Genomic DNA, 18,685 nt, shown 5'->3' with positions numbered 1-18,685 from the left:
TTCAATTTTGGTGGGCATCCATTTGATTCTATTTCTTCCATGATTTAAAAATATTTTACTTGCATATGCTGAGTTTTCAGGGGTTGAGTTGATCAGCCAAGATGTTTCTAGCATGTTGTGGTTGCTACATGTCGAATCAACGACTCTGTTCCATTTCTTTTCCATGTAGCTCTCAGGCTCTTGTCACCTATGATAGTATTGTTTAAGCTGGTGAAATTTTTCTCATTCATTAATGGACATCCATTTCTTGCCTTTAGGTGTTAGTAGCTTTTTTTCGTCTAGGCATCTCGTACTTAGATCCCCAGCAATTATGATAGTGTAATGCAGAGGTTTAGTTTCTATGGTGTCTAATATATCAGTCACATATTTTAGAAATTTTATGTCCGATATTACAGCATGATTCCAGTATAAATTCAGTATTGCGGTTGCAAACTTTAAAGGATGATTTTTTTCTATTGAATTCAAGTTTGAGCAGTTGTATACAGGGGTGGGGAGCCAGCCATGGGGATAATTTGCCACCAGAGTTTATTCGTAGGGCAGCTAGTAGGCCTGCCATTGGTCTTCCTCTTTTTTGTTTAATCGCAGGGATCCAACAGATCTCATAATTGGGAATTGTTGGTTGTGTTGTGATCCATGTTTCCTGTAATAGGATTAAGTTGTAGTTATCAAGAGGCTGTTCTGGGTTTCTTTTCAAGAAATGAGTAAAGCCCTTGGTGTTCCAGACCAGCATCTTAAATAGGTTGTTTAAGGCGTTGTTTGGGCGCTAATGGTTACTCATATGCCTTGTTTTTTCCATGGCATGTCTAAGCCAGGACCACTTGGTCACACTAGGGAAGCTTTTGTTGGATTCGCGACAGACCTCTCTTCGCAGATTGGCATCATTTCTCTGCATCAATAAAAAAAGAAATGAGTCATAATTTGGCAACTGGGAGGAAGCTGAACTCAATGGACTTTGTGTTTGTTCACAGTTATACAGGTACCCGGCCCCTTACTTGCAGATGCTACAGAAGGGCTTTGAGTAAACAATGTTATGATCGTACAAAAGCGACAGGCATGAATGGAGTAGGAGAACCCAAAAATGAGTAAGAGTTTACTTTAAGTGAACTTTAAACAACCACAATTCATTAAGCCAGGCTTTTGGGGCACTCTGCCAAAAGAAAAGATTTTGGGGGAAAACTTGCATTATAAATGATTTTAGATTTAGCAAAAAAATCTTAAAGATTGATGCAGAAAAAAGAAAGTGTGCAAGGGTGTATGTAGAGTAACCATTAGAGGGCACGTGGAGCTTCACATGCAGTTTTAAGCGCTTACAGTCTGATTTGTTAGCAGAGTGATATGATATGGCATTTATAACACGCTTATACACAAGTGTTTCTAGGCGTGACAAGACAAGGAGAGGGAAACAGAGGGGGACAAAACAACAATCTTACAAGGCCTTGTGTGATTCAGATCGCGCAAGTGTAAGGAAGTGGAATGGGCGAAGTGCCCTGGGGGAGAAAAGTGCAGGTAGCACAAAGTGCGGCCAGCAGGCGGCTCAGTGCAGGTAACCAGAAAGTGCAGCCAACGGGTGGCTAATACGTGCAGAGAGAAGGGACTGCAGGGTTATCAAGAAGATGGCAATTTTAGGAACGCAATAAACCAAGTATAATGGAAAATCTAACAGCTAACCTAAAACAAAAGCTCGAAAAAAATAAGAGCAAGGAAACCCTTGAATAAGATGCATCAGAAATTTAAAAAAGGAATACAGAGCACAGTGTATTTGAACTAAGACATGAACACATGAGATTGGGCCTGCACAGGTGAGAAACAGGAGGAATGCCAATGGAAGGAGGGCCTCAGTCATGCAGGCAGAAATTAGGAAAGGTTGCATGCAGAGGATGCCTTACAAAGAGCCTGACCTGTTCAGTATCGCTTAGCGGTCACTTTCTTCTTGCTTTGCTTCTGCTGTTTCTTCTCCAACTTCTCCTTCCTCGATGCGGCGGTGGTGAAGGTGATACAATTAGTATCCAGAAAATCCAACAACTTTCCCATGGGTATCTTGATTCCATTCTGTTTCAGCTCTGCCTGCAATCCAGCCAGCTCAATAGGCTCATATAGCAGGATCTTCTGGTAGAGCTCAGGATTCAAGCGCAGGTAGCGTCTTACTGCTTCCGTCTTGTCTTTCTCTTGGACTGCAGCCTGAGATGGTGTGATGGACTCTTCCTCCTCATCCTCCTCCCCAGAAGCAAAAGCAGTTTCAAACTCATTCGTTGTAGAGCTAAAAAAGGGCAGAGGATACTGTATTGTTAAACATCCTTAATAGCAGAAGACTTGGTATGAACTGCCAAAATGGCTGCTTTTCACACCTTGCCCATCCATTTGACAACGTATGTCCATTTTCACTCAGTCATGACCCGCAGGATGCACTGTTATTCCACTGAAGGGCCTCATGCATGTCTCATTTTGCAAATCAAATACTGGCCTGCATCTTCACACACTACACATCACTGACTTGACAAGGTATTCATTACGCTTTCCCCAGACCTTTTTTTTTACAAGAACTTTAATCGTAATCCTCAAAGAAGTGGAAATACCTTTTGGATTTGGTTGTAGATTGGCCAGTGAGCAGCATCTTCTGAGTTTTAACAGTAGACGGAGTAATCCTATATTACCAACTATGTATAATCCATATACAAGTACAATCTTATATCCTTCCACAATGATGTCAGAGCAAGCTGATTATAATGTAAAATACTACAATATACATCAGAACCTTGAGCATTAGGGACATGGCACCACTGCTCTCCTCAACCAAAGGTTACCTTGCCAAATATTCTTATTCGGCCCCTCTCTGGATGCATGTCTATTGATTCCGAAAAAACAACTGACATACAAAATGATCAACATCAAGTGATCCCCTTTGTACACTTCTCGACATATGTCAAAAACCACACAAAGCTGCTGAATGATTGCCACTTGTTTGCCATCAAATCACTAATTGTCAAGACACATTAAATTATTTGAAACAACCCAAAAAGTACTTAACGCTTTACAATTCATTTTCTGGTGGTGAATGCAGGCATTTATTTCCAGGACTTTATTCTTTGATGGAGATCCCTGTCAAGCACCCCCCACCTTCGCTCCCCCCATCCACCTGGTGTTTCCTTTGTGCTTTTGTCAGGTAGATCCCTCCCAAAACGACCTTCATCATTCCCACGAAATCCCCTTGTTAGCCCACTCTCTCGCCTTCCTCCTCCTGGGCACACATTTGGCTATTTCTTTTTCTATCGTTTACCTTCCAGCCTGCGTCAGGATTGCCTCCAAACTCCTGGCCACACCCCTTCGCTCATAATTTCCCTTAACTCACACCGCAGCCACCTCCACCCTCCGCAGCACGCACAGCTTCACTTTCCCACAGGTGCTGCGCCTTGTATAGGCAACACTCTTCTACATCACTGACTATTTCAGAGTGATATAAGCATGAGAGACACATGCATACAACAATAATATACTGAACCCTTTCCTTGTTTAAATTCATTATTTATTTACCTATACAATAGCCTAAAAGCAAATACTCCTTTACCACGCCTCATTTACAGTGTCAAGGGAAGAAAAAGAAGAAGAATGGATCATTAATCTTGAAGTACAATTGATTCTGTAATTGGCTCATTACGTGTCCCAACTATGGCCTTCTAGGCTTAGTGTCGATCAATGATGCAAGTCGAACAGTAGCTGTTTTCAACCAGGTAATTTCTGTTCCTCACCCCCCACGGCCTACCACTGTACCTCCACTCAAGGTCAATCCCTGCTTCACACCTACCTCTACAAGCTGCTTCTTCCTCCTCCACACAACACACGACTTTCCTTTTCACTGAAATTAATTTCACTGAATGAAGTGGAACCATAGAAATATACTTCGATTTTTAATACATATTAAAGTAAAACAGTGAGTTAAAAATGCAGGATTGTGTCAACTTTTCCATTAAAATAAATTGCAGAACATTGCTAATTTGTATTATTGCAAAAGGAAATTTGTCATTGTTTTACTATTCTTTGTTTTGGTATTATATAGATCTACCGTAAGCTCAAAAGTACATTATGAGAGTTTTAACAAACGTATTTAGGAGTTATATGGCACAAAACTCAAACTTTAATTAATTTGGCGTCCTCCCTGCACATTAATTGCTGCAATTGTAGCGGGGGGACCAACAAAGACTACACTTGGGTTCCTGAGATTTATCTCCAAGGGGCCATTACCCTGATGTAAATCATATAAAATAATTACTGGGGCATGGATGTGGTCCTGCAGAATCTAACACCAGAAGACAAATCTTGCATTGGTTCACCTTCTCCACAACATACACACCTATCCATTTACATCTAAGGCCTGATGAAGACGTGGGAGGGTGTGTCCCATTCAACATTACTGTGTGATAATGTGTGTAAATACCAATTTCAGTACCTATTGAGGCTCCACTCACTCCTGCCAACGTTGAAACACGCATCTGCTGTACTTTAGGTGTGGGCGCTAGTGAGGTTATTTAGGGTGGATATCGCATGCATGAACAATTGTTGTACTTAAGTCAGTAGGTCTCCAATGCCATCATTAGGCATTGAGGGTTGCACAACTTATGGATTATAGTCAAAGTTTTCTGTATGACTGTTTAACCCTGTGCCGTGCCTTTACATGCAATACATGATTTGGTTTCTGCATAATTACATTTTGCACAACCCACACTAGGTTTTCTAGTAATTTTTTGCTAAAAGGCCAACTGTGAGTGTTACTGTCTTTTGAATTAAAAAAAACTCCTCTGTGACTTTTAATATCTTCTTAACGTACAACTGGAGGTACAATGTTCTGTATATTTATACTTTCTGGCATTCTTTAGATCAGTATGCACTCGCAAATAACGGGTTAACTCAGTGAGATCACAGTCTGACATAAAGGTTATGTTTCCCAACTTAGGAAATATCAGTTCTTGCTTGTGAGAACTTTGTTTTGGTACCCAGTGGAGATATTGAGTTCAATCCAGTACTGGGGCGCTGTGGGCCACCTCGAGAATACCTTAGTTCTGTTCTTGGTTCGCTGTCAATTTTGACCCGAAGGTCACCTACTTTTTTGTGTGAAATGGTGGTGCTCTAAGCTGAGCAGCTGCAGCTGAAGCTTGGTAAGGGGGACCCAGTCTGGAGTTTTACCAAAATGAGACTCTTCACTTACCTTTGCGACTCGAAGGAAATGTCACTGCCAGCCGCGGAAGATGCAGTCGATTCTTGGGATGCAGTGATGCAGGGAAGTCTGTCTTTGAGTGGCGATTTAGCTGGAGATAAGGTTGGTGGCGGTTTCTTTCTGGCAGCCACAGAGCTGGTTTTTTTGCTCCCAGTTGGCTTTTTAAATCTCCGATGGCAGACTTCTGGAGGACTGCCAAAGCTGCTGTCAGACAGAGGCTGGCTGGAGATTCCCTCCTTGCGTCTCTTGGTGGCTGCTGTACTAATGTGAGCAGGCTTTCGAGAGCTCACGCTAGGCATAGGTTGGCTGAGGAACACCGGTTGCACTCGTGCCTGCGTCTCCTCCTCAGAATCTGAGCTCATTGTCTGGTGGGTGTACTGGAAAATCTCCTTCAGCTTCAAAACCATTTGTCGTTTTGGGAGAGGACGAACACCAAACCTTTAAAGAAAAAGAATCAGGAAAAACAGATACCAAAAGAAATGATTTTATTTTCCGTTTGTGAGCACACTGAGATGATAGTTTCATTAACGGACAGCATCTATTTGTTCTTTGGGATTCTAGTGGCAGAACTGTTTGCATATCAATATCACATACACTATCACATACAATTAACGTAACACGATTTAACACATCAATCAAAATAATAGCATGCCCTTATTTTGACAACATTATGCGTTGCACAACTTTACTTTGGCTATAAGTTTGCTTGGATATAATACGCAAAACCTAAGATACAAAACATATAACCCCTTGGAAGGTTAAAGAACATTTATGATAACGGTTTGAATTGCTGTGACCAAAGCATTTGTTTTGTGAAGCTCGTTCAATTTAAAAATCAAAGTGTTTAACTGGTGACCATCGGGACCTCATGAATAAATGTTATTCAAAGCACAAAGACTCTTGTGGAATAGACTACTAAGCACCTGATAGCTGCATAAGGCACACATTTCTCTAAATGGAAAAAAGAAACGCAATTTAATCACAAAAAAAAATCCTTTACAATATCCCACAGAGTATATGGTTTCAAAATTACTGGCATATGAAACCCATTTAAAAGAACACACGAGATATTTCAATACCCATGGTGGCGAGGGAAAATCAACAGGGAATTATAAGGTGGCAGATGGTGGACACCTATGTCCTATATGAAATACCTCAAAGAGGAGTAAAAATGACTAATGCTGTCTTGACAAAATTGTTGGTGTCTGTTGAAAAAAACGTGAAAGCCCACTTCCTATTACTATGCGCTCCTGCTTCTTTAATTGAGGACATTTCAAAAGAAAATACATTTTAGCTTAATGCTCTCCTGAATGGTCTATTGTTGAGGGCGTATCTGAGAAGAAAACTATATTGAGGGAGTCTCAGCTATCCATGAACAGATTTCAACTGTGTTGAAAAATAGATCATGGACGGTGTCCAGTCAAATGGTCGACTGCCAATTGGTCGACAGACAATTGGTCGAATGAATTTGGTCGAATTACAATTTGGTATAATTACAATTTGGTCGAATGCATTAATTTTGGTCGAAACGATTGAAGCATACATACACTTTTTAGAGTAAAACATTCATTTTATTTAGAGTAAAACATTCATATATTTGTCGTAATATAATTTAAACATTTCAAACATTTTATAGTTAACTTTTGAAAATTAATTAAATATAACAAATGTGTTGTTCCAGGGAAAAAAAGTTATAAATCTGTATTTCTTTTCTAACACTAGGTGGTGCTATTGTATCATTTTTGAATAGTATATTAACTTTAAATTGGTCAAAGATTGTAACTCATGACGTGTTACGTTTTCGACGTAGACGCCATTTTAGAAGTTCCTTGTTCGCGGTTGGATACCTGATGCTCGCGCTCCGGATTTGCTGATGGATTATTTTTATTTTTTTGGGATTTATCGATGGTTTTTATAATGGATTTTCCCTGTTTTTTTTCGCTGGTTCGGGTTTAGGATGGTGTTTTTCATGGATTTGAGTTTCTCACCGCAACGGATGTCTTTTGTTTTTGCAAAGCAAGGATTTCTGTTTTTCATGGTTTTTCATGGATTTTCTGATGGATTTTTTTTTTTCTTGGATTTATCGATGGCTTTTATAATGGATTTCCCGTTTGGATATTTTTTTCGCTGGATCGTGTCGTGGATGGGTTTTTTCATGGATTTGGGGTTTTCATTGCAACTCATGTTTTCTTTTTGCAACGTGAGGATTTCTGTTTTTCATGGTTTTTCATGGAGTACGCGTTTTTGTGGATTCTGGTTTTTTCTGCCATGGATGGATTTAGCAGCGAGCCCCTATTTGGAGTTGGTTTCCTGTAGTTGCTGAATGGTTTTCGTGCCTGGAGCTGGCGTTTTCTGTCCGGTGAGTTATTTTTATTTATCCTTAACATTTCAAATTGTAGGCTTCTGCTTCCAGGAACTGTATAGGCTCTGTACTTGTAAAATTGTGTACTATGCTTGCAATTCTTTCTTCATGGTCTCTATTTTTTTTTGGTTACTGGTCGGTTTTCTAGTGATAGTGTCTGGGATAGTTTTATTTCTTGTCTATTTTGTTCATTTTTGAGACTTTTGAGAAAGTGCCATAGTGTTGGGTTATTAGAATTGAATTCTTTATTTATCTTGCTGTGCCAACCTTCCTGTACGTTGTTTGTTTTTGGGCATTTGTTTATCACCGATGTATAGCAATTCCATATTTTAATGTCATATTTCCCCTTTCGTCTGGTCCCATGCCTAGTAAGTTGCCCAATCCATGTGTTTTCCATGTAGTCAAGTAAATTACATAATTGTTCTTCATGATTAGTGTAGTAATCAGATGCAATCAAAGTATCATAATATTTAGTAACCATGTCCTCTTTCACAAATGCTAAAGCGTATAATCTCTTGATTTGGTGCTGAAATTCGGTATCTTCTATGTATAATGTCCGTAATCCTAATTTTTGAATTCGTCTCCACAATGATTGACTAAAATGAAAAAAGCAACCTTGAATATGCGTTTCTGGATACATTTTCGAAAATGCGTTTATTTGTCCCTGTTCATAGTCCATGATTATTGTTTCTGGGTTTTTTTCTGGCAATGATTCGTGAATTAATTTGTATATACAGCTGTACAGTTCTTCTGTTTTTCCTGGCATTAAAACGAAAATCAGAGGTATAACTGTTTCATTTATTGTTCCATGAACGCTATAAAACTGATGAAATGGGGTTGGACAGGTTTTAAACGTAGCGTCTCCATGCCAAGTGTTTGAATTTCCTAAGTGCGTTATGTTCTGAAAAGTAGTAAAAATTAACATTTTGTCCTTCTTTATTTCTAAAGATTTCCATAGAAACTGCTCTCCTTTTTCTGTTATTTGTAATACTTCCGGTATAATCATATTTTCATAATTTTGTGGTGCCATAGGTAAATTTTCTTTTTGTTGTTTTTGTCTATTTATATTCCGTTTTACTGTTTTCGTATTTGGCATCTGCGCCGTTATATGAAGCGGTAAACTCTCATATGCCTTGGCTACTTGTGAAGTCGATGCTTCATTTTTATTCTTCTCTACATTTTCCTTCAATTCGCTAAGCGTTTTCTTTATGAAAACTGTCGTAGTGTCCGGCATATGGTTATGTTCGCAAGTTAAGGAACAAGTTACTTACCTGTAACTGTTGTTCTCCAGCATGGGTCTGGCATGGAATCACATGCTCATGAATATTCCCCGTCGTCAGGCTGGGAATCCTCGGTAAAGAAAAAACCAGTATCAGTTTCGTTTCTGATCTGTCTTTCGTAGTAGTAACCAATCACTGGTCTCTGCGTCATACTGACCACAGCCAATGACTGCCCTCTACCCAAGCCCCGCCTCTGGCAGCCATCTTCAGATTTGGAAGCACGTGAAGTGGCAGTATGACCAAGTGAAGAGCCGCAGAGGGGTAGGCGGGAGGGTTCGCATGTGAATCCATGCCAGACCCATGCTGGAGAACAACAGTTACAGGTAAGTAACTTGTTCCTTCTCCAGCATGGGGTCTGACATGGATTCACATGCTCATGAATAAAGAATACATAGCAGTACACACATGCACAACCACGGGAGGTGGCAAAGGCTCAACATTAAGCATTACTTCAAACTCAACATTAAGCATCTTACCTCCTCACCAGGCTCACCTCAGGCGAACAGGTTGCGCAGCACTGCTTGGCCGACCCTGGACTCCTCCCTGGAATCCCGATCGACGCAGTAGAATTTCGTGAAGGTGTGCGTCGACCTCCACGTAGCAGCCCTGCATATGTCCAGCAGGGGCACACCAGATAGGAACGCCGTGGTAGCTGCGATCGCTCTGGTGGAATGGGCTCTCGGACGGCCAGGCAGTGGTCGGTTTGCCAACCGGTGACAGTACATGATACAGCCGGAGAGCCATCTGGAAATGGAAGCCTTCGAGAGAGCCTTCACCTGATTGACAGGTCCAAAGTTTACAAAGAGCTGTGACGTCTTCCGAAAACACTTCGTGCGGTCCACGTAGAGCTTCAGCGCTCTAGCCACATCCAGCGAGTGCAAAGTCCTCTCAGCCGGCGACGAAGGCGACGGGAAGAACACAGGCAACACCAAGGGTTCGTTGAGATGGAAGTCCGACGGTACCTTGGGCATGAAGGAGGGGTGCGTCCTGAGCACTACCCTCGTGTCGTGAAAAGTCAAGTACGGGGCCTTGCAGGAAAGGGCCTGGATCTCTCCCACCCGTCGTGCGGAGGTGATGGCCACAAGAAACGCTGTTTTCCACGACAGAAACTTCAACGGGGCCGAGTGTAGAGGCTCGAACGGAGGTCCCATGAGCTTGGTCAGCACCACGTTGAGCTCCCACGCCGGGGCCGGAGCCTTCACCGGCGGGAACGATCTGAATAGTGCCTTCATGAACTCTTTCACCAGACGATGAGACCACAAGGACGTCCGCCCCGTGGTTCTGGTGTATCGGGAGATCGCAGCAAGATGAATCTTGATGGACGCGTGTGCCAGTCCAGCCTTGGCCAGCGTCAGCAGGTACGGCAGCACTTGGGGAGCCGTAATCCGTAGAGGGTTAATCTTCTGTGCGTGGCACCAGACAGAGAACCTCTTCCATTTGTGTCCGTAGCACTTAAGAGTCGAGGACGCCCTGGCCTTTGCAAGAACCTCTCTGCAGTCGGCCGGTATGTCGTATCCTCCAAACTCTAGTGCTGCAGGAGCCAGGCCTGCAAGCTCAGCGACTTCGGGTCGTGGTGGAGGATGGCGCCTCCTTCCCTGGAGAGAAGATCCGCGTCCGCCGGCAGCTTGATTGGCGGCGACGCTGACAAGTCCAGAAGGTCCGGGAACCATATCTGCCTCGGCCACGCAGGTGCGACGAGGATCATCCTGCACCGTGACCTCTTGAGCTGGTTGACGAGCCGGATCAGCAGCGGCAATGGAGGGAACGCGTAGAGGAACAGGCCATCCCAGGGAAACGAGAAAGCATCGCCCATGCTCCTCGTCTGGGGAAACCTGCTGGCAAACCTCCGGCACTTGGAGTTCGTCGCCGTCGCGAACAGGTCGATCTGGGGTGTGCCCCACCGTCGGAAGAGGCGATCCACTAGATCCTGCCGTAGTTCCCACTCGTGGCACGAGCGCAGCTCCCTGCTGAGTGAGTCGGCGATGGTGTTTTTTATCCCTGCCAGATGAAACGGCACCAGAAATATCCCTTGGGCGACGGCCCAATGCCACAGGTCCTGAGCCTCCTTGGATAGTGCTGGGGACCTGGTTCCGCCCTGTTTCCTGATGTAAAACATGCTGGTGGTGTTGTCGGTGAAGATCCTCACCACCTTGCCCTTGAGGGACGGAAGGAAGGACCTGAGGGCCCAAAACACTGCACGGAGCTCCAGGACGTTGATATGTAAGGACTTCTCCGTCGGGAGCCAAAGTCCTCTTGCGTGCAGATTTTCGGTGTGCGCTCCCCACCCTTCCAGGGAGGCATCCGTGGTCACTGTCTCCTGGTGGGCTGGGGTCTGAAAGTCCATGCCCGCCGTCAGATGCGCGCGGGTGCCCCACCACCAGAACGCTCGTCGGAAACTCTCGTCGAGCGTGATCCTTTCCTCGAAGCTGCCCGTCGTTTGGATCCAGCGCGCGTCCAGGAACTCCTGCAACGGGCGCATCCGGAGCCTGCACATGGGAATGAGGTAGATGCAGGAAGACATCATTCCGAGGAGGGACTTGATGGACCTCACCTTGGCCGCGTCGGCCACCAACATCCGCTGCACCTTGCCCAAGATGGTCCTGGTCCTTTCCTCCGACGGGGATGCCAGAAGGGACACTGTGTTGAGCCTCGCTCCCAGAAACAGAGCGTTCTGCGCGGGCACCAGGTGGGATTTGGCGTAGTTCACGGAGAATCCCAGGTCCGTGAGAAGTTGGACGGTCCTTGCCGTGTGGTCCACGGCGAGCTCCTTCGTCTTGGCGCGGATGAGCCAGTCGTCCAGGTAAGGGTAGACGTGGATCCCTTCGCGGCGCAGCTGCGCCGCCACCGGTGCGAGGCACTTGGTGAATACCCTGGGTGCCGACCGTAGTCCGAAGGGGAGGGCTTTGAACTGGTAGTGACGCCCTTGGACCACAAACCTGAGGAATTTTCGGTGCCCCTTTAGGATGGGACCGTGGAAGTAGGCATCCTCCAAATCCAACGACGATAGGAAGTCTCCTTCCCCCAGCTGACCCAGGACGTGCTGGAGGGTGACCATCCGGAACTTCTGCGCCTTGATGAACTTGTTCAGACGTCGCAGGTCTAGGATGGGGCGCCATCCTCCCGTCTTCTTCTTCACGAGGAAGTATCTCGAGTAGACTCCGGAGCCCCGAAGCCTCTTTGGGACGAGTTCGATGGCGCCCTTCCTGAGCATCGCCTTTACCTCCAGGAGAAGTTGAGGGACGTGAAGTTCTTTCCTGGCCACAGGGGGAACGCGCGGGCACCTTCTCTGAAACTCGAGCGCGTGGCCCCGGGCCAAGGCGTCCAGCACCCAACGGTCGGTGGAGATGGACTCCCACACGCTGACGAAGCTCGCCAGCCGGCCTCCCACCGGGGTGCTTCGGTGGGGGCCCGACCCCACGGCCGGTTCAATCCTGCTTTGACGAGGCCTTGCCGCCTTGGCCTCCTTGGCGACGACGGCGGGGTCCGCCAGACTTGCCTCGTCCTCTGTATGCTTCCTGAGACGATGAGCGGGCCGCTTGACGGTAGGTGGAGAAACCGCCGCCGGAACCTTTGGAGGCGCCCTTGCCTCCGCTGCTCCGAAAGGGCGTCCGTCGTTGATGCAGAACTCCAATGGCCCGGGCCGTCTCAGTATCCGCCTTAATGGCCTGAAGGGAATCGTCCACTGTTTTCCCAAACAGGTTGTTCCCATCGAAGGGCATGTCCAGGACTCTGGTCTGAACGTCTTGACGGAAGTCCGTAGCCTTGAGCCATCCACGCCGTCTAAGGCAAACGCCGTTGCCCAACTGGCGGAACCCAGTGTCGGCGATGTCCGTCGCAACGGTGATGGCGTGGTCCGAGGCCACCTCGCCTTCCTGCAGGATCTCCAGGGCCTCCGCCCTCTTGTCGTCCGGCAGAAAATCCAGCAGTGGAGCTATTTTGTACCAGAGCTCCCTGTCGTAGCGGGCCACGATAGCCAAGGCGTTGGCCGCTTTAATCGTCGTCACTGCCGACGAGATGACCCTGCGTCCCATCGCATCCAATTTCTTTCCCTCGCCGTCCGGTGGGGAAGTCGATGTGGAGGCCGCACCCCCCCGCTTTCTTCCTGGCCGCCGCGGAGACGACGGAGTCCGGGGTAGGCTGCGCCCGGAGGCACAGGGGGGCCGTGTCCGGGACCCGGTACTTCTTCTCGTACCGGTCTCTTCTAGCTGGCGTCGTGGAAGGGTTCTTGAGGAGGGTAAGGCCCTCATCCCAAATGTCGTCCAATAGAGGCACTGCGAGGACCGTCTTCCTCTTGGCCTCGCGCCGCTGATAAAGGAAGCCTTCCTTCTTCTTCTCCTTAGGGCAGAGTTGGAAAAGCTCGGACGCCCTGGCGATCATGGAGTGGAACGATCCGATCTCGTCGGGCGGAGAAGCCCTGGTAGGAGGAGACGACGGTACATCCTCGTCGTAGGCCTCGTCGTCCGTAACCGTCGCCGCCGTGTCAGTCCCCGTATCATCCCCACGGGTGGACGGGGAGGAGGGCTGGGCGGGGCGCGACGGCTGAAACGGAGGTGCGGGGTGGATCCTTCTCTTCTTGGCAGGGGGAACACCCGAAGGCCCTGGTTCCGGGTCCCCCGACGGGAGAGGTTCCTCCGTCGGCAACGGTAGCCTCGTCCTTATCTCTGAGCATAAGGACTGTATGGCCAACAAAATGGCCGCCGAGTTGTCTTGCGGCGCTGGTAGAGGGGAACCCGACGGGGGAGCAGGGGCCCCGTCGGTATCCTCGACGATGTCGTCGTCACCTGCGTCGGGATCCATCCCGACGGGCCGGTCTTCTTCCACGCCGAGGCCGTGGCTCAAGACCTCGATCAGCTCCTCATCTGAGGTTGAGGCCGAATCTACGACGACGCCTTGCCCCCCCTTCTTCCCCACGGGGGATTTCACGGGGGTCCTATCGATGGGCACGAAAGAGGACTCCCTCCGAGGTGGCAGGGAGACTCTGAGCCCCGAGGTCGCCACCGCTGGTGTAGCCTCCACAGGTTGAGCCAGGGCCGCCGCGACAGTTTCGATAGAGGGCTTGGCCGGATGGATTAAGGCCTTTACCACCTTAGGTGCGCTCACCGCCTTATCCTTGAGGGAGGGGGCACTGCCACGCTCCTCCCCTGCCTTAGAGCTCGACCGGGGCCTCTCCAGAAGCTTCGCCGGGTGCTCGGCCTTCCTCTTACCCGACCCAGAGCGTTGGCTCGCGGTTGATGGTGCCGGGGAGGGTGCGCCCTGCCTGGCGCCCGTAGAGCCCGACCGTTCGGCGCTCCCGGTGCCAGCGGACTCGCGGTGCTTGGCCTTATGTTGGGCCCCCGTCGCCGGGGCGCCCTCAAAGGTCTTAGAAGACCGCTCGGATTTCCTCTTCTTCTCGCCGGACGGGCTCTTCCCTTCTAGCCAGTTGGCGAGACGTTGATGGCGGTCCTTCATGGTCCGATCCGACATGTTGCCGCAAAACGCACAGTCCTTCTCCACGTGCGTTTTGTCCTCATGAAGGCAGTAAAGACAAAAAGAGTGTTCGTCCTCCTTAAAGACGTTCTGTAGCTGGCATCCAGGGCAGACCCTGAACAGCTTTCCGGGCGTCGAGCTTCCCTTCTCCTGGGCCATGTCCTCGACCGGGCCCGAGAAACTTCTGGAGTCCTCCGAAGTGTAACTCGACGAAATCTTCACCCTTGAGGGGCGCAGACGAATCTGACACGGGTCCCCGTTGATCGGATGGAGAGTCGGTGGAGCTTGAGGCTCTTTGACCGAAAAAACGAAGTTTTTTGAGAAAAAACGTGAAAAAATAGCACTAACGCTCGAGAGCAATAGCACGAGGATCCCAACACATGAACGTGCGGTAAAAATCTGAAGATGGCTGCCAGAGGCGGGGCTTGGGTAGAGGGCAGTCATTGGCTGTGGTCAGTATGACGCAGAGACCAGTGATTGGTTACTACTACGAAAGACAGATCAGAAACGAAACCGATACTGGTTTTTTCTTTACCGAGGATTCCCAGCCTGACGACGGGGAATATTCATGAGCATGTGAATCCATGCCAGACCCCATGCTGGAGAAACTTATGTTTTCGCCTTCCGTTATTGCTCTTCCTTTGCATGTATTTTTGTTATACTCCTTACACTTCCAATAGCTCTTTTCTTGTTTTGTGCATTCCTTATTGTATATATATCCTTCATACGTTAATTGCGCTGCGCCCCTTTGGGATTTTATGAATTCCATTTTTTTTATCAAGCCGTATCTGAAATAGCAAATTTTAAAAATTAATCCACCTATTTTGTTATTATTTTTGGTAAACGAGTGTGTAGTTAAAGGTTTGTTTCTTAAAAATGCAAAATGGAATATATAAATGGTAAAAAAACGATCGGTTTGTAATTCTATTTTTGGGAGAGTTCGCATTTCTATAAAAAAAGATTAAAAAAACAAATGGGGGGTTGGGGGGAACCCCACCCATTTATAATATAAAACTGTGTGAACCACTCTTTAATTTGCTTATTTAGTGTGTTTAACTCACCTTTTTTTTTAGTTATGTATACGGTATTCACTCGCGTGTTTTGATCAGCTGCTCTCTCTGTCACTTTCCTGACGCACTGACAGTTTGTTTGTACCCGTCATCTGTGATCATTGGTCTCATACAAGGTGCTTTAATCTTTACTTAATGTTATCTCCTGTGACCGTTTTTTATGTTGATGGTCATTTCAATCGACTTCCATTTGCTGTCAATGACCCGTGTATATTATTTATGTGTTGGTCGACCATTTGACTTTCGACCAGTTGGATTCAATGTAATGACCTGTTTACATTGTGCACATGGGATGTCGACCATTTGACTTTCGACCATTTCGATTCGATCAATTTGTATTTCGATCATTTGTTTTCGACCATTTGACCTATAACCATCATGGACATACAAACCCTAGTGATTTCCAATATGTGGTGTGGCCCTCTACGTGCATTTCTCTTTTAAGATGTGTCATGACAGCGTCATGACACGACGCTAATAAAAGGAGCTCCTGCACGCACGTGCCTCCGAACGGTAGCAGACGCCAAGACCCCTGTCTCCGTCTCTCATTTCGGGCCTGCAGGCCCGCACCGTGTGATTACGGTACTGCAGGTCCTGCTGACCTGGGATGCACAGATCAGCATTATTCCCTTGGTCCACCCAGGCCACCATACACCTGAATGTTCCTGGCGTCCCCAGATGCTGCCAGAATCCCGGTGTCCCAGCACCCCAGGTCCGTGTCTGCACAGCCCAAACAGGGTCCTCCCTGCAACTCCATAAGTCTGTGTGATCCCGTCAACGAAGCAAGATGCTGGCCCTCCAGCACTGATGGGGCAGGCTCGGGTCAGCATAGCCAACCCCACAACACTATAGTTGGGCTTTTCCAACGAGGAGGGCTCTTACAAATAAGCACATACGTGCATAATGGAATGAGGCTGGTTATCATAGTTGTGATATAAAAAAAAATAATAAAGAGGGGGCATTAATGCTTAACAAAAATGGAAGAATTAGCAAAGGATTATTGTGTGTTGAATGGCAATTCGAAGCACACGTCACTGTTACGTGGCGCAGGAGGTTTTAATGTCTGTGAGTTAAGAGGCACATCATCCAAAAGAGAGATGATAAATAATTTGGGTGAAAAAAGTGGATGGGACCAACAGAGGTTTATAACCGAAACCGTTGCAGTGTAGTAGTGTGCACGGTGGAGAATGGAGTTGCCTGTGTGTGTGCATTCTGACTACCTGTGTATCGTATTCATGTTCAGAAACCCTGTGGCATAGCTGCATATGCTGCAACGAGGTGAGACAGTGTGGTAAATCTTAAATGGAAATGGTGGCGAGAGGGGCGGCCATCTTAACACGTAAAAAAAACCCAAGGTCAATTCCTGCTTCACTCCCACAATACAGAGCATACAATTTGACAATGCTTTCGAAAGGTTCATTCAGATACCTAATACTGCCATCCTTTGATACGTGTATTTCACATCCCACTACCTTGATTTATAGGGCTACATTCTGCAACACAAGTATTACTACTGACCTTGCTGCCTTGAGATCACAAATGCACACAAAGCAACTACTAACCACAGGTTTCATGGTTTTACCTTTGTGATTGCTGCTTTACAGCATGATGTAAGTTTTCTCACAGTAAGTTCGTCTTTGCAGGTGTTTTGACCTGCACAAATCATACACTCTGTGCCATAAAATGTGCGAGTATGCCACTTGAAAGAATGTATTCTCATACTTCTCTGCACATTGGCGATGCTGAATTTTCTACATGTAAATTTGACCTGAGAATGCTAAGAATTTGATGTCTTAGGTGCTATTTGAATGTCGGAAATCTTATCTATGCAAAACAGCAACATTAAAAATCGGAAATCCTTTAAGTTATAGCATATTTAAACTGAGAGCCTGATTTAAAGTAGATGCACAGAAAAACACAAACGAGTTGTGCCGATTTTCAAAAAGTATTGGCGATATACAAACACATTTTTCAGAATCGTGCGCAAATGTTCACCATAAAGCTGATCCCAATTCTTGATCGGATGCGCTTTGAAGTGAGCCTTTTGTGCACCTCTTTGCCCTGCGCCTGGGGTCTCTTGTGCATTCCCCTGAAATAGAAACATTCATGCTTTGGATCATGGGTACTCATTGTGTGGCCATACAGAGGCTTTTGACTTCAATTCCATCAGCCCTGGTCAGCATAGTCTTTGGTGAAGAATCATTGGAATTGCACTAAACAAATATCAGAAGGGCCACAAACGGAGTAACCACACTTTGGATGAACGTTTCTTTTAATTTGCCCCTACTCAGCTCCCAAATGGAACACAAAGGAAACAAATGCAATTACAATGATAGTCACTTAGAGGCCCGCCGCCCACATGGTGGGTGATCCCCCAACCAATGAATACATTGCCCATGAGCACGCAAACATCTCTAATGTATCATTTGGGTGCTGCCGCAACCTGGCAGACACAATTCCGAATGAGATTAGGACATTTGTTGGACTGAGACTCTTAGTGGCTAAAGGGACTATAGCTAAAGTGTGGATGGAAGACCTGCCCTTATCACCTGGAAATGATTGAAGGACTTAGCCGATAGTAATGAAAAGGAGGACTTCGTTTCAGTAGAACCGTAGACACCCGGTTCAAGCTTCCACGAAGACAAGTACTCAGAGGAAGAGCCAGACTGGATTGGATAGTGCGGGGAGTACATGGTGAAATACTAGACCTTAACTGATGATAAACGTTTGGGTGAAATACATGTTTACACTGTATTTGGTGTTTTATGACTTGTTCCCTTCTCTACCTCTACATTTTGCAGCAAGGCCTAAATGCCCCTTAGGCTCAACTGACAGGTTGATAAGTAGCTTTAGTCCAAAACTCTGTGCAAGTCATGTGTTGTGTTAAGTATATGTTTTCACGTGAAATATGTGTCTGTTATTGTAAAAGCCTAAGATTTTAAAACAAATAGGTGATTGGCTCAAGGTGGTGGGGTCTGCAGCCAGCCCATGTAGCCAGTTACAAAACCTTTCAAGAATTATGGTCATGTGAGTAGCAACCTGCGCACACACTGTGCGAGGGGCAGCATTACCTTGCCTTATGGGTGCACCTACCTTTTAAGGACCTGCCACTGAATGTTTTCAGATTGATCTGTAAGACGTTGTTTAGGCTGTTCTTATTTGCTCCCTGGACAAGTGACTTGAAAAACACCTGAGTATGTATTTACTTGGAGCAATAAGTTGCACATATTGTAGACATGACCTTAACTTTTTGTAAAATATACGACCAGCAAAAGGAAAAAGGTTGGCAGGAGGAGGCTGT

General features: G+C 46.5%; 1 protein-coding gene across 8 annotated transcripts in view; it reads right to left on the bottom strand.

The window, feature by feature from the left end:
• Positions 1-18,685, bottom strand: part of SLX4 (SLX4 structure-specific endonuclease subunit) — a 785,402-nt gene that overhangs the window by 22,724 nt on the left and 743,993 nt on the right. For all 8 annotated transcript variants that reach the window (XM_069646855.1, XM_069646858.1, XM_069646862.1 and 5 more), the window contains 2 exons: positions 5,198-5,644; positions 1,899-2,257 (listed from right to left, as the gene is read on the bottom strand). In XM_069646855.1, coding sequence (XP_069502956.1) covers positions 1,903-2,257; positions 5,198-5,644 — 802 coding nt within the window. In that variant the 3' untranslated portion in view covers positions 1,899-1,902. The remainder of the gene's footprint in view (positions 1-1,898; positions 2,258-5,197; positions 5,645-18,685) is intronic.

This window comes from Ambystoma mexicanum, chromosome 2q, assembly GCF_040938575.1.
Source record: "Ambystoma mexicanum isolate Mex_15411 chromosome 2q, UKY_AmexF1_1, whole genome shotgun sequence".
Classification (NCBI taxonomy): Eukaryota; Metazoa; Chordata; class Amphibia; order Caudata; family Ambystomatidae; genus Ambystoma; species Ambystoma mexicanum.
The sequence above is the reverse complement of the archived record's forward strand: the minus strand, read 5'-3'. Positions and strand labels throughout refer to the sequence as shown.